The 14,159-nt window shown below is 39.1% G+C and overlaps 2 protein-coding genes across 2 annotated transcripts in view; both read right to left on the minus strand.

The window, feature by feature from the left end:
- Positions 1 to 5,959, minus strand: part of LOC118412702 (cadherin-23-like) — a 44,828-nt gene extending 38,869 nt beyond the window's left edge. The window contains exons 1-6 of the mRNA XM_035815727.1: positions 4,444 to 5,959; positions 3,299 to 3,376; positions 2,697 to 2,827; positions 2,048 to 2,107; positions 1,166 to 1,255; positions 512 to 604 (exon numbers count right to left, since the gene is read on the minus strand). Coding sequence (XP_035671620.1) covers positions 512 to 604; positions 1,166 to 1,255; positions 2,048 to 2,107; positions 2,697 to 2,827; positions 3,299 to 3,376; positions 4,444 to 4,498 — 507 coding nt within the window. The 5' untranslated portion in view covers positions 4,499 to 5,959. The remainder of the gene's footprint in view (positions 1 to 511; positions 605 to 1,165; positions 1,256 to 2,047; positions 2,108 to 2,696; positions 2,828 to 3,298; positions 3,377 to 4,443) is intronic.
- Positions 5,960 to 6,525: 566 nt separating this feature from the next.
- Positions 6,526 to 14,050, minus strand: LOC118412013 (E3 ubiquitin-protein ligase ORTHRUS 3-like). Its single transcript, XM_035814592.1, has 11 exons — positions 13,779 to 14,050; positions 12,924 to 13,088; positions 12,528 to 12,645; positions 12,079 to 12,139; positions 10,232 to 10,347; positions 9,491 to 9,528; positions 9,020 to 9,065; positions 8,779 to 8,886; positions 8,296 to 8,426; positions 7,802 to 7,898; positions 6,526 to 7,166 (listed from the first exon to the last, which is right to left on the minus strand). The coding sequence occupies exons 1-10, from the start codon at positions 13,878 to 13,880 to the stop codon at positions 7,818 to 7,820; spliced, it is 966 nt and encodes a 321-aa protein (XP_035670485.1). The 5' UTR covers positions 13,881 to 14,050; the 3' UTR covers positions 6,526 to 7,166; positions 7,802 to 7,817.
- Between the last annotated feature and the right edge of the window lie 109 nt (positions 14,051 to 14,159).

Below are 14,159 nucleotides of genomic sequence, written 5' to 3' on the forward strand. Positions count from 1 at the left end.
ATATTGATCTGATTATATGGATGACATCCTCTGGTAACCCCAAAACTGATGCGAGTGTGCAAATAAAAAGTTTGTTCCCCCAACAAAGTTGCCTTCTATATGAAGTGGTTAGGGAAGTTGAAAACTAAACACCTGGAGTATGTAGACAACAGATTCATCACTTCTCAAATATCCTTCTTTGACTTTGGTACTGACGTTGGCATTCTACATTACTACCTATTTTCTGATATTTCTTTTGCGATATACTGCATGTTTGCTCATTTTGCAGCTGTTGTACAATATGCAGTATAGTAAAAAATTAATGCATGTCCTGATGTCATTCAATATAATCCAATCAACACGGCCCTATAGTCTGAGTGTGTTTTCATGTCTTATTCTCTTCCTGAAAAATAATTACCAGTAGTATAGACTGTTGAAAATTGGGAAAGTAGGAAATCCATCAACTTATATTAAAGAAATATAAAAGCTGTGTTGTGTCTAAAAGGAAAATATCCAACATATGTATGCTCACCCCTCCACAGGAAAATTGGTATGCCCCACCAGGCCCTGAATCCGGATCTTCCACCTCAATGCCCAGGAAGACAGGAAAGCCAACTCTGTAATCCTACAACAGGCAGACAAAGGAACAAGACACTTTAAAGCTTTATCTCTCACTTACAAATAAGCTTTCAGTCAATCCTCTAACACTTCTCAAGTTGAAATGACCCAAAGCCCATGTCACGTAACCTGAACAGAAGTGTGTCATTAAAGACAGGTCAATGGCAACCAGTAGTTGATATCGGCCCCCATCACAGGAGGGTCAGAGGACGGGCTGAAAGTTTGATGTTGAGTGCTTTGCAATTGTGTGCTGAAATGACGGTTTACCTTCAAAGATGAACATTCATACAAATATGTATGTTAGGTTGATTTTCCATCCAGCAGATGGAAAAAGATCCACAGATTCTATACTATTCTTCTTCAAGGTAATTGAGAAATGTTAATTTAACGGTTATCACATTCATCAAAAGAAAATAGTTGTTAAGTTTAAGTTTTGATCCAACCCAAAAGAAAGCAACTCATGGATTCTATGGACTCTACCAACACAGATGAGCTTTCATTCAGAGAAAACAAGACATTTAGTTCATTTCCTCAGAAGAAAAAAATACATGTAACATAAGTTTCCTACCTCATCAAGTGTGACAATGTAGGGAGTGGACAGAAACTTGGGGTCATTATCATTGACATCTGATACCCTGATGGTTGCAAGGTAGGAGACCTGAAAATTATCAACATTGCATAAAGATATGATTTAATCTTAGCATTCTGTCAAGACAGTTCTCAGTCTGGCAATAATTGGCCCATGTAAAGTTAAGCACATACACATAAATCAACAGCAGGATAAGGGTGCTCCAATTGGCCATCAAGCTTCTATGTAGGCTCTGACTAGTGGAAAGGTAGCCAGAAGCTTGATTTAGTCAGGCTAGGGAACAATGGCTTTGCAAATTTTGTGTTGTGTCGTCAACATCTCATGCTGGAATGATACTGAATGCAGCAATACAAGAACTAGTTGAATTGCAAAAGAAAAACTATCGTCAACAATTTTCTGACATTATCACACAGTCCACACCCTTAGGAAACTATCAGATACCGACAGTCACATTTTAGTGACATTTCAATAAATCAGCTTCGCTGTTACTGCTGTAATACAGAGGACAAGTACCTAAACTTTAGCTAAAGCTAATTTTTCCTAGTCGTTATATGAGTCTAAATACCATCACTCCTATCATACAGCTGACGAGTACTTAAAGCTATCCTAGTCGTTGTATGAGTCTTTGATACTGAGATCTTGCTATTGATTACTGTCTGGACACTAGTGAAATGTTACTGGTGATTTCTGACATACCTAGTGCACCTATGACAGTCCATACTCAGGTCTATCCCAGAAATGATTTAGTTATCATAAAATCTTTGATACCACTAGCAACACTAAAGACGGATTTTTACCAGTTTGACCTCCATGTAAAAATAGCCTTTGTAGTAGTATTAAAGAAAATACAGATGTACTTACGGAGTTGAGAGCTGGTGAGTTGTCTGTGGCAGTAACTCTTACTTCAAAGCTGTCCTCTTTCTACATAGTTCCACATAAGAGGTGATGACGGTTAGACATCCAGGTGGTAAGACACACAAGGTACCAGTTTTCAACGAGATTTGGAAATTAGTAGAAGTTTCAGACAGCATCCAGGTTGCATCGCACTACTACATTTTGTTTGGCATGATGCATTATCAAACTCACACACTACGCTATGTCGTGCGAGCGACCAACCACTATATGCACCAATGATCAAATTAACGAAGACCTAATAGATCAGGCTCAGCATGAAGAATAAAATATTTGAGCTATTGTCCTGACTTCCAAATAAAAGATCTTTCTTTTCAATTTTCCTCCATTATTTATTCAATTTATTCACTGGTTTCTAGCCATTCGGTGGTACGGCATTATCTTTAGAATCTGTGTTTTGATCAATTTTGCTGGCACCACCCAAATCGGCAAATGCTTAAGTTAAATAATTGAAAACCTGAAAGTTTCCAAATTCACTTGCAGAGCTCATTATTATATTTGACCTGCGGCAACCTGATATGTTCAAGGGCAACCTTAGCGTTTGGTTGTGGCTGCCAACTGGGCAAACTGGCTACAAAAAATACTTCAAACGACTTACCTCCCTGTCCAACGCTTTGATCAGGATAACCCGGCCGGTGACCTGGTCAACACCTAGAAACTCAGACTCAATGCTGAAGTAAACATTGTCTTGATCTGGATCTGTGGCCTGCAAAGTGAAGACTGTTGCCCCTGGTAGTGCCAATGAAGAAAATAATATTTTTACATCCAGCAACTTCATAATCAACTAGAAATCTTACATACAAGATGCAAGATACAAGATCACTTAGTTGTCATTTAGTTGTACAAAAATGATTTGAAGCATATCATTATGATTGCATTTGCACAGTTTACCATATAACTAGCTGACATGATTAGTTTGACAAACAGCACGTAACACTACTCCCTACTGTACCACACTTTTTGTCTGTAGCCGCATTATGTGACGTAGCCGTGAGGTTATCGGGATTGCTCGTATAATGAATGATTTTATTGTACAACAATATTGCATTGGTGACAGTGCATGACAATGCACAGATAAGATCCAATCTAAGGCTATTCATCAACATTTCTCATTACTAATTTATTGCATTACTTCATATTGGACTACATCAGGTGAAACCTAATAAGTGATGGACAATGTAGTAAAAATTAACACTCAACCAATGTACGTGTCCTCTGCCAGTGCAAGTCCATCAAAGTCATCAAAGTTGGTAAATTGCGGAGAAGCCGTTCCCCGTACTGAAACATTATTGAAGATGACTAGACAATGTATAAGATGTTACACTAAAAACGACAAGGCCTAGCACCTAGGAAAAAAAAAGTTACCCGACCGATCCCAGCTAAAACCTACCTATCCTAACCTTTTTTGTTGACCGTGCCCGAAGGGCATAAAAGTTTCGATTAGACATCTGAAAGAAAAAACCCCAACAAAATTCCAAGTAGCAAATTTTCATTTCACAATCAGTTAACAGATTACTCTTTCCACAGTTGACGTAACCTGTGTAGTAGACATTGTACTTTCATAATCTATTTCTGGATCAGCAATATTTTGAAATGATGTTGAAAATACCAGTGCATTTAATTGTTAAACTGTATATGATATTTGTTGGATCACTTCGAAATCCAACATTATCCCTACCTATCATCCCTGATTTTTTCAGCACCTGTGTTTGTAAGATGAAAAGTAAGGTTTGGAAAAAAGCCTCCTTTTTATCTCAGAGCATTAAGTGCTCACAGGCTGCAAGAGAAAAAACCTTACACTTTACATCTTACAAACATGGCTCATTAACCTTACACTTTACAGACACGGCTCATTAACCATGGTGGTTAATGAGCCGTGTCTGTAAAGTGAAAGGTTTGGAAAAAAGCCTCCGTTTTTTCTCAGAGCCTGTGTGCTGATAATTATGGTGGTTGATGAGCTGTACACATGTGTCTGTAAGGTGCTTAGAGTGTAAGGTTTGGAAAAAGCCATGGTGGTAATCTGTAAGATGTAAATATAAGGTTTGTTTCTGCTAAATCTAATGAATCCCCCAGGGTGCAACTGCAGTGATCAAAGTTCCTTATAGCACTTGGTTGCTTTGTAAGATTTTCTGCAAGATCCTGAAATCTGCCTTGTTTTTTATGTCCAATTTTTGGCCACTACTGTGTCAATTGTTGTCCTCTCAGAAAAATGAGTAATAGCACAATCCATGACAAAATGAACATGAATGTTTTATAACGACGTGTTTGAACTGGCTACAGCTAACACAAGCTGTGATGACTTACAGTTTACAGCATCTGATAGGATACGATTAAACCATTCTTACCGGCAAGAAACTGAGCCAGTTGCAGTACCAAAGTTAGGATGACTTTCAGCAACATCTTCAAGAAATCATGCCACCATTTCTCGTAGACGCTCACGGTGCTTGCTCCAGGTGAATGGATATGTTGTCAATGGCTAGAGAACACATAGCAAGAAATCCCATCTTTCAGTATGCATTAAAGCATGCGTATAGATGCAATTTGTTCATGAATGTACTCCTTTACGTGTATTTTACAAATGCTTTATGTGTATGTAAAGGTTACATTTTGTTAACTTCAGCATGACATTTGTGATACAACAGCCATTGTCATATTTGTTTGATAATGATGTACATAAATCAGTGACAGAAACTATTCAAGATCATTTTGTTTTCCATTGTCAGCATTTTATTACTTAAGGACAGGGGTGGCTAAATATTTATAAGACTTTTACGAAATTCATACAAGTATCATGGACTTTACAGATGCATACAATCCGCTTTTAAGAAATATACAAATCCTACGGAATTCAAGTTTTAAGAAATTCATATGATTTTACTAATAGTAAGGCTCACATGTGTATTCCGTAAAAGTCGTATGTTTATTATTAGTGGATCATATGAATTCCAAAGATTCGACTGTTTCTTAGGAGTGGATCGTATGAATTCCTCAAAATTTGTACTATGTTTTCAAAGGGTGGATCGTATGCATTTTGTAATATTAGTAAGAATACTTACTAAAATATAAGTTACCCCATTCTTACTAATAGTTTGTGGCAACAGTCTCAAACACAAAACAATCCAACACATGCTTTGTAGGTGCTGATATCTACCTACTTTGTAGTCTATGATATGTGCGAGGAACAATTCACTTACCTATTTTGTCTTTCCTCAGATGGAACCTAGTCCTGTCTCTAAACAATTACATGAAGGAACTTGAACACACAATGGGCTGAAGTCAGTTGAACGTCATCTTTAGGGCGGACGTACCGTAAGCATAAGACCAGTATGCCTCATCAATGCTTTGCACTTAGCACGATTACGACCACATCTTTCTTCATCTCCTAGCAATCCAACAGAATTTGAAGGTCATAATCCTTTTCGGTTATAAAGAGGAACAGATTTAACACGCAAGCCCTTTCATTTCCATGAATGGTACTAATTTATTATTTAAAAGCTCTTTTATGTCCGTGTGTTCCCTAGAGGCCTGTCAAAGCATGTATACCTCAATGTGGAGTTATTTCTAAAATGCTGATATTATCAGCAAATTGTATGATGCAAAAATGATTTACTGCATTTTAATAAACTATCAATAAGATGGTTGATTCAGAATTCACTGACCAGAGTATCTGATTGTTGTTTGCACTACTGTAACAATGCTTTCAAAGAATTATAGCAGAACTGTTAGTCATCTGCAGTGATTCACCACCTGCAGGACTATTGTTTGCAGCATACATGCAGGGATGGTCCATTTTTCAGATTAAGTCTTTCAAGGGGTGTTACTTTTCAATAATTCTGCATTCTTTTTCTCCAAAATGCGGCAATGTTTGATACCCATATTTTCACTCCACTTATGAGGCATTAGGTCTGATTCATGAATTCATAGGCTAAAACACTAGACATGGGCAAGCAACCTGTCCTTGGTGCTGAATTCTATATTTAATAAATCACATAATATTATTAATTCTATATTTGATAAATACAGTTGAAGCAATCAACACACACATACTATTGCTCACCAATTGCACCATCCACAAACACCTGTTTATTTCTCTGGACCAAGAAGTTATGAGACACCGGACATGCACACTCTGGACAGGGTCACAGTCTTTAGGACAGGACATTAAGCTGTGGTCTACTGATCACTGTGCTTGTCGAAAAGAGCTAGGGGAATTTTTTACAATGAATTGTATATATTGTCTGTCTTCACTGTCACAACAAGTGGAAGAATTGCTCTTCATTGAGCTAAACTGGTTGAAGATAACTTTTATTAGTGGTAATCTTTTTTTTTTTTTTTTTTCCAAAAAATTGGAGCGAGCGAATCCGTGAACCAAGAAATTAAATTGGTGTGGCCTAAAGAACATAAAAATTACAGAACCAACAACTGAATGAATTCAACATATTTTATTTGTCAAAAATACGTAATTACATTTTACTAAAGATCTGAAACCGACAACTTGAATCTTAAAAACGATCTTGTCCATTGAAAAACTTCAGACAAGACTAACATTTGACAACATCACAATTTCACAACATATCTCTAAAAACCATGGTATTGAAATTCTAACTCAAAAGTTCATCTCTGTTGTTAGATGTCATTGTATTGGAAATTACAGTTCAACTTTGATCTAGTATCTAAACCCAATTAAAGATGCCGATTAACTATTTTACATTATAGGCATTTTCCCATCACCTTACCTGAGAACTGAGAACATGGCAGTGCATTTCAAAACTTGGAAGCAATTGCACCTAACTACTGGCCAAGTACGTTAAGTTATACACAATTAGAGTTACAACTTGTCTACTTTTTGAAAATTACTTAAAAGTCTATGCTTTCATTTATACCTAACAGAGGTTGTCCTAGTGTTGGAATTGTTAATTTCAAACTTCATTTCAACATTATTGCGAGTTCTATGCTACTATTTCATTTTTTTCTTTACTGCACCTAAGCCCAACAGCCCACATGGTCTTTCCCATACAATTTTACAAACAGGGTGAAAATAATTGACATTCATCTACAGCTCTGGCTCCTGAAATAGGAAAAAGGAATTGTTATTTTTTTGTCATATGGTTGCACAATGTTGTCAACTTAGTATTCACCATTCTTGCTCATGATTTTCCATAGCAATGAATGAATGAATCAATCAATCAATCAATCAATCAACGAACTATCTATCTTTTTATCTATCTATCTTTCTGCTCTATCTGTAATCTATCCATAACTAAAATTCCATCCATCTAGCTTTCTTACCATTATCATTCCCTATCCATATTACTTATTTATCTATCATAACAGATCTATCTCTATGGTACACAAAACCTTCATTTTTTGCTAGAACAGCCTGAAAAGAACAGACCTGAAAAAATCTGTGGACCTATCGTTGGACCAATTAGATCTACATCCATCATACAATTTGAACATGATTTCTAGCACTCAAAGAGACCTGATAACTGTACTCGTACTCGTGTTTTGCTCTCCAAAATAGGATATAGGATAACTGTATTACTATAGACCTGGACCTGATCCTCTGGAACTGGATCAGACCTGGACCTGAGTTTTCTGTAGACGTAACAGTATCAATATTTGTCATAGACACTAACTTTCTCTGTAGATACAACATGGAATAAACATATATAATGATTGGATATAACCAGGCACATTAACCTGTATTCAGCATCCTTCAGTCAGCGTCTGTCTCTGTTCCTGTTGCCATGGAGATGCCTGAGTCACTGTCTGCCTTGTTTGTGTCTGAATCAGAACCCTGAACAGAGCATGGTGGGACACAAGTATAAGGGAAAAATGTTTTATGTCTGGATACCCGACCTGGTACATGTATTTCTGCCAAAAAACTTTCCATTGTCGGGTGATGAAGTGTTGGTTTATATAATAATTAGACCCAACCTACCTTAGCAAAATCTGCCGACGCTCACGTTTTTTAAATTTATCAGCCACTGGTGAGGGACATAAAATTTTTGATCTCACATCTGAGTGGTGAAATTCAAACAAAATTTTTTCGTCAAACAAAATTGAGAGGACCATAAAAAAACTTGTGGAACACTGATGTAGACCGAAACGACAGATCGTGATCAGTGCCTGCCCAAAGCCCAAAGTGCTTAGGTTGATACATGTAGAAATCAGCTGCACTGTTCAGAACTTACCGAGCTCTCTCCATGTGTAGGTAGGGTCCATGGTGGGGGGGCTTGGTCCGGACACCTACTCAGCACAAACTTGTACACCCCAAATCCTGACAACCCAGTCGTGAACCAGAACTTATCTACTGAGTACAGACCTGCAAAATAAAAAGTCACTTCTAGTCATTACAGCTTAATTACAAAGAAAAGTTTGCATTTGAACAATTAAGGTCTCATTCATGTATCACTCTGAGTGTATGCTCTAATGAAGTATTAGACTCTAAAGAGTACCAAGCAAAAAAGAAAACGGCTGCATGAACATATGTTTATAGCAGTGGGAAATTCCCTTTTAGCGAGCCCAACTGATCTAAAACATCAAAGCTGTGGAAGCTTGTTTGTAACCAAGAAATCAGCAGGTAACTTTCGACAGCTTCACACTAGGGCGTTACACAGTCATGGGTCGGGGTGCGGTCGTACAAATAATTTGATTACCGGTTGTGAAATACTTACCATCATATCTGTACCCTTCCTCTGGGGCAAATGCGCTGTCCAGCTTGTAGCCTCTCATCACCCGAACTGGCTGACGGGTTTCCACGCTGACACTTAACGCCAAGTTTCCTTCAAGGGGAGAATAGAGGACTAAGTCATGTTTTTTTTTAGAAGAGCTGAATTTTCTTTTGAATAAATCAGGCAATTATTGGAAGCGATACGTTACAACATGGAATAATGGCAGGATGGTGACAACACTTACCTCTAGTCAGAGTCTGGTCTTTAGACTGTGGAGCAGTGCGAAGGTTCTGAGAAACAGTCATATGAACATGTTGGAAGGACATCTCTATGGTGACTTCATTATTTTTGTCCGTTTCAAAAAATATCAGAAAACGGATACAAATGCAAAAGAATGCAAACTGACAACACGAAAAGTCAATTCCAAAGTCAAAGAAGATGTGAAAGAACAAATATGAAGAATCTATTGTTCAGCATACCATACTCTGTGTGTGCAGTCATTTGTTTAACCTTCCTGACCACTTAAAGAATTTATCATGAAGATAACTTTGCCAAACTTCTTTCTTCACAAGCTTCATCAGTTTTGGGGTTCCCAGAGGATGTGGACATTCTGGAGTCCGTTACACATGTGAGAAGTTACAGAAATGTGCCAGAAATCTATCAGTTCTCTTTGCAACTTGTGCCTGGCTACAACAGAGCAGCACCACATCCCTACCTTGGGGTTGGCCTTTGTTCCCTTCAGATCACGTCCACCTGTGGGATCAAACGAGAAATGAAGTACATTTGTATAGACAGTCAAGGTTTGAGCGAGGCTCAAGGTTTCTTTCATGTATCACTCTGCATGCGCACCCTTAAGATAAATTTAGTACCAAAAATAAAACGTCAGCATGAACGTGTGTTTATAGCGGTGGAAAATTCCACTTTAGCCAGCCCAACTGATCTAAAACATCAAAGAGGTGGAAGCTTGGTTGTAACTGAGAAATTAGCAGGTAATTTTTGTCAGCTGCATGTTAGGGAAGAAGTACACAAACTCAGGTTTGGAGTGGTGCAGTCGTATGCAAGCAGCATGGCAGTGTCTCTTGCAGTTTTTAATTGCCATAAAAAGAGACTAGATGTCAGGTGGTTGTTTTTACACAATGAAGGGTAAATGTTCTCAACATAGAATCAATACTTTTCATGTAGTTTCCTATGGAATGCATATGCATTTTTATATGGCCAGGCTCGGGAAATGTTGCCAAATGGTGTTGTATCATTAATGACATGTGCAATGACAATCATACGCAGATTCGAGAAAAAGCAGTTTGTGTGGTTCAATTTCGTCTATTCACCACCCAGGTTGATTGCCTGGCTGAGTATGGACATTACATTTTCCAACAACACTCAATGAAATGACTTATGACTATTGACAAGTCTATCCACACATTCTGCGTAACTAAGATAGGCATTTCTGACCAACCTTCACCGGTGTAGGTGAAGCACTCCCCGTAGTCCAGGTCGTCTTCGTAACCTCCCGACAACACCAAGGAGTAACATCCCTCGTAGTCATTACCATGGATACCAGCAACTGTGGGTCTGTCAATAAAACAATCAGTCACAACAACCCTTTGGTGCAACACACTAGCTTCACAGGCATACATCAGTGATATCTTGTTTAATCTAACCTACCTACCTGTCTAACCTAACTTCTGTGTATTGAAATCTGAACATCTACATATGGGTTCTCCCCCCCCAAATATCCCCGCAAGGGGCAAGGTGGGGGGGTGGTGTAATTGAGGTCCCGGGCTAAAGCGGGCAGGCCTCCCACCTGGCATGGAATTAGACTCAAGGGTGGGAGGCAGGGCATTCCATGCCAGGCAGGGCATTCCACTCTGGAATGGTTCTAGGAGGGTCTGCATGCCTTTTTCCGTTAACCGTTACGAGCCATTTTAATTTACCGTTAATCGTTACCGACCCGCTTTAATTCACCATTAAGCGTTATAGGTATATTCTTCGTGAAGCGTTATTGGTCGTTTTAATTCAACGTTAATCGTTATTTGTTATCCCGAATTCACCGTTAAGCGTTACCAAGAAATTCTTTGTAACAAGTCAAATGCCAGATAGAGCCCCTGACAAGTGCAGGAAATGGCGTTTCAAAGGGTCCAGATTTCAAAATTTCGCCGAGCCTCCCGGCCTTCGGCGCTAAACTTAATAAAGATATGTTGCGCAAGCGTCGCCCTCAAAAACCTTTTCGCTTATACAGATTTCAGTGTCAGACTTAGCTTAGTTTCAGGCAACATTTACTCGAAGGCAGAAAATGAGGTTTCTCCGGACCTACCTTGCGCCTTCCGGGCGCTCAGGACGACATGGCGAAATGTTGGGGCCGTGGGTCGTCGCCCCCCAAAAAAACTTCTCTCTAATAAAATGTCATTTAATTCAGCTTCGTCTGCCAGCAAAATTTGTCTTTCAAACTGCGGTAAATGGCGTTTCAGACTATCCAGATTTTAAAATCTCCCCGGACTTATCTTGCAATGCCTCGTGCCTTCCGAGCTAGAAATGGTAAAATATGTCGGGGGTGGAGGTCAAAGCTACAACCATGTGTAATATTTAGATCAAAATGTCATTAGTCTAGATATGTTGGCAAAATTTGCCGAAAACTGCAGGAAAAAGCATTTCAGAGTGTCATGATTTAAAAATTTCTCGGGGGAACATACCCCCGGACCCCCTAGGATGCGTTGAAATTGCACCTTCAGCGCCCCATGTTCTGAAAATTTTGTCAGCAATAGTTCAATCCCCCCATAAGAAATTTGCTGCCGCCGCTTCTGTGGTGGGAACATTGCCCCAGGAAGCGAATGTGATTGATTGAGGCAGCGGACAGTCTTCCTGTTATTCCTCTGGGTTCTGGGCAACTTTTCCTTCTCACAATGCCATTTGTCAGACATTTTCACCCATTGAGATACACTAATCTAGCGTTGTACGAATAGGAATGAACGTCAATGTTACTGTTATGCTTTGTGACTCCTCCTGAATTTACCGTTAAGCGTTACCGGGCCTCCTAAATTCACCGTTAAGCGTTACCAAGCCTCCCGAATTCACCGTTAAGCATTACCAAGACCACCCCATGCAGACCCTCTTCTAGGAACAAAATAAAAATCTGTAGGTGTCTGTGCTGGCATATATGGTTTGGTATTTAAGGTGGTAGCTCCCTCTCGTGCACCCCTAGGCTACTTTGAATATACTCTGTATGTTTATATTAATGTAGTGCAGATGATAATCATTCATTGAACACCTCCATCCTATGTCTGTAGTCCTGACTTTATAATTTACCTGTGAACCCCAGCTCGGCATGCCTCCATCCTTGTCTCAAACCAAGTGCCAACTGGAAAATCTGAAAAAGAAAAGCATATTGTGAAATGAAAGGGATAGTGACGTGCAAGAACAGAGTGGACAGCCAATGCTTATATTATGTCTATGGGAGAAACTTTTTGTTCTCTTCCTTAAGTCACATTTCCAAACCGGGCCTGGCCAGGCTGGGAACGAAAAACAAACGTCTATTTCAAGAAATAAACACATACTATGCTAATGACTAACAATTGCCTTCTGTGTTATTGTTGTCTTTATATCTTCCTTGTCATCCTAGTCAATAGACTGCCAGGCCCCTGTATGGAAACATGACACTAGCATTTAGTAATGCAAGTGTAAGTAATACTCTGGACACCTAATCTGAGGTAACTCCTTATCAAATAAGAAAAGGTTAAACTTTCAGACAAACTGACCTGGGATTTCCCCAAAAACATTGGGTCTGTCTTTAGGCACTGGTTTGTAGCCAGTGTCCTTCTCTGCTTCTAACTCTTCATCTACCTCAGTTCTTAGCTCCTGTAATGAGGGGGCAGCCTGGTGGGGAACAATGAGAGTGTTTATACCAATTGATAAATCTATCAACCTCCCCTCTACCACCCTCCCCCAATGGACATTAATTTTGATTTGATGTGCCAGATTTATTTTTTACGCTGAATGTTGTACACTTTTTGTACACTTTTGCCTCCTGACAGTATGTTACATGTCTCATTTATGTACAAACTGGATCCTCTTGGAAACCAACTTTTATACGTTGAAGGGACTGCCCAGTCGTCTTTATATACTAATAGAATGAAATAAATAAATACGTTTACCTTTCCACGGAGCCTAGCTGACCTCCTTGTGGGTGTGAAGACGTCCTGTTCTGTATCCACCTGTTCCTCCTCAGCTAATATGACCTTCTTGGCTGGAGTGTGCACTCGAATGGCCTTCTTTCTCTTCACTGGAGCCTTCTTTTTTACTACCCTTTTTGGTTTCACCTATATTCAAGAGACATATACATATAACGTTATACATTTTGTTTTGCATGATGACAGGATATTTGCATGATCAAAAATGTTTGTAAACATGTTTTTGTTATGACCAGAACTTAGCTCATTCATCCATCCATCCATCCATCTGTAACAGTGGGGGATTCAAGTTGTGCTAACTGACCATGCCAAACGCCTCTCAGGCTTTTTGGCCAGTCAGTTACGCTGCTAGTGTTGTGATCCTGAGGATCCGGGTTCGGTCAGGATATTTGTTTATATTGTTTCTTCCTGTTCTACTCGCCCCTCTTTTTGTTTCACATCCATCCATTCATTTATCCATCCATCCATCCATTCATTCAATTATAATTAATTGCATAGCAATCGCAACATTGCAGTCACATACCAACAAATATCATGACTTGAGGTTTGATCCATGGACTTCAAACATAATTTTCAGAAGACCATACGTGAGATAAAAGTAAACCCCAATGCAAAGACATCCAATCTCACAGATAGCTAGAGGCTCCGTCTGTAAGGCGTTGCCAAAAATTGTAATACTCAAGACAAACAGGTAACGTTACACCGCCAGAATTAATACGTGAAATTCAACCCTTTTACAAACACACAGACACACGATGTGAAGACAAGAAATTAAATTCTTACAACACTTCATATCTAACAAAAGATCAAACAGTTTACCGAGTCAGGCCCCACCAACCCCAGACTCTCCAAAATTCGTCTGTTTTCCTCCATGTTCTTCAAACGTTTCTCTTCGTATGGAGAAATGTATCTTCCCGCCATCTTCACAACTTGTTTGCACTACGTTAGAAGTCGCAAAAATTCGGAGAAATGCTTCAAAATTGTGCTGCAGATGTTGTAAGAAAGGTTACGATATGCATGCAACGAGAAAGGACGCCACCACTAGGTCATGTGGAACTGTTGTCACAAAAAGCGCGCGAAAGTGGTGACCTGTAGTGACCCACGGGACAATGCACTGCCTGTTGCCTTCGGGTTCACATGTTTTATCGAAAATTTCATATTTTCAAATATTTCAATCAATAAGCTTATTATTACATATGT

This window comes from Branchiostoma floridae, chromosome 3 (genome assembly GCF_000003815.2).
Source record: "Branchiostoma floridae strain S238N-H82 chromosome 3, Bfl_VNyyK, whole genome shotgun sequence".
Lineage (NCBI taxonomy): Eukaryota > Metazoa > Chordata > Leptocardii > Amphioxiformes > Branchiostomatidae > Branchiostoma > Branchiostoma floridae.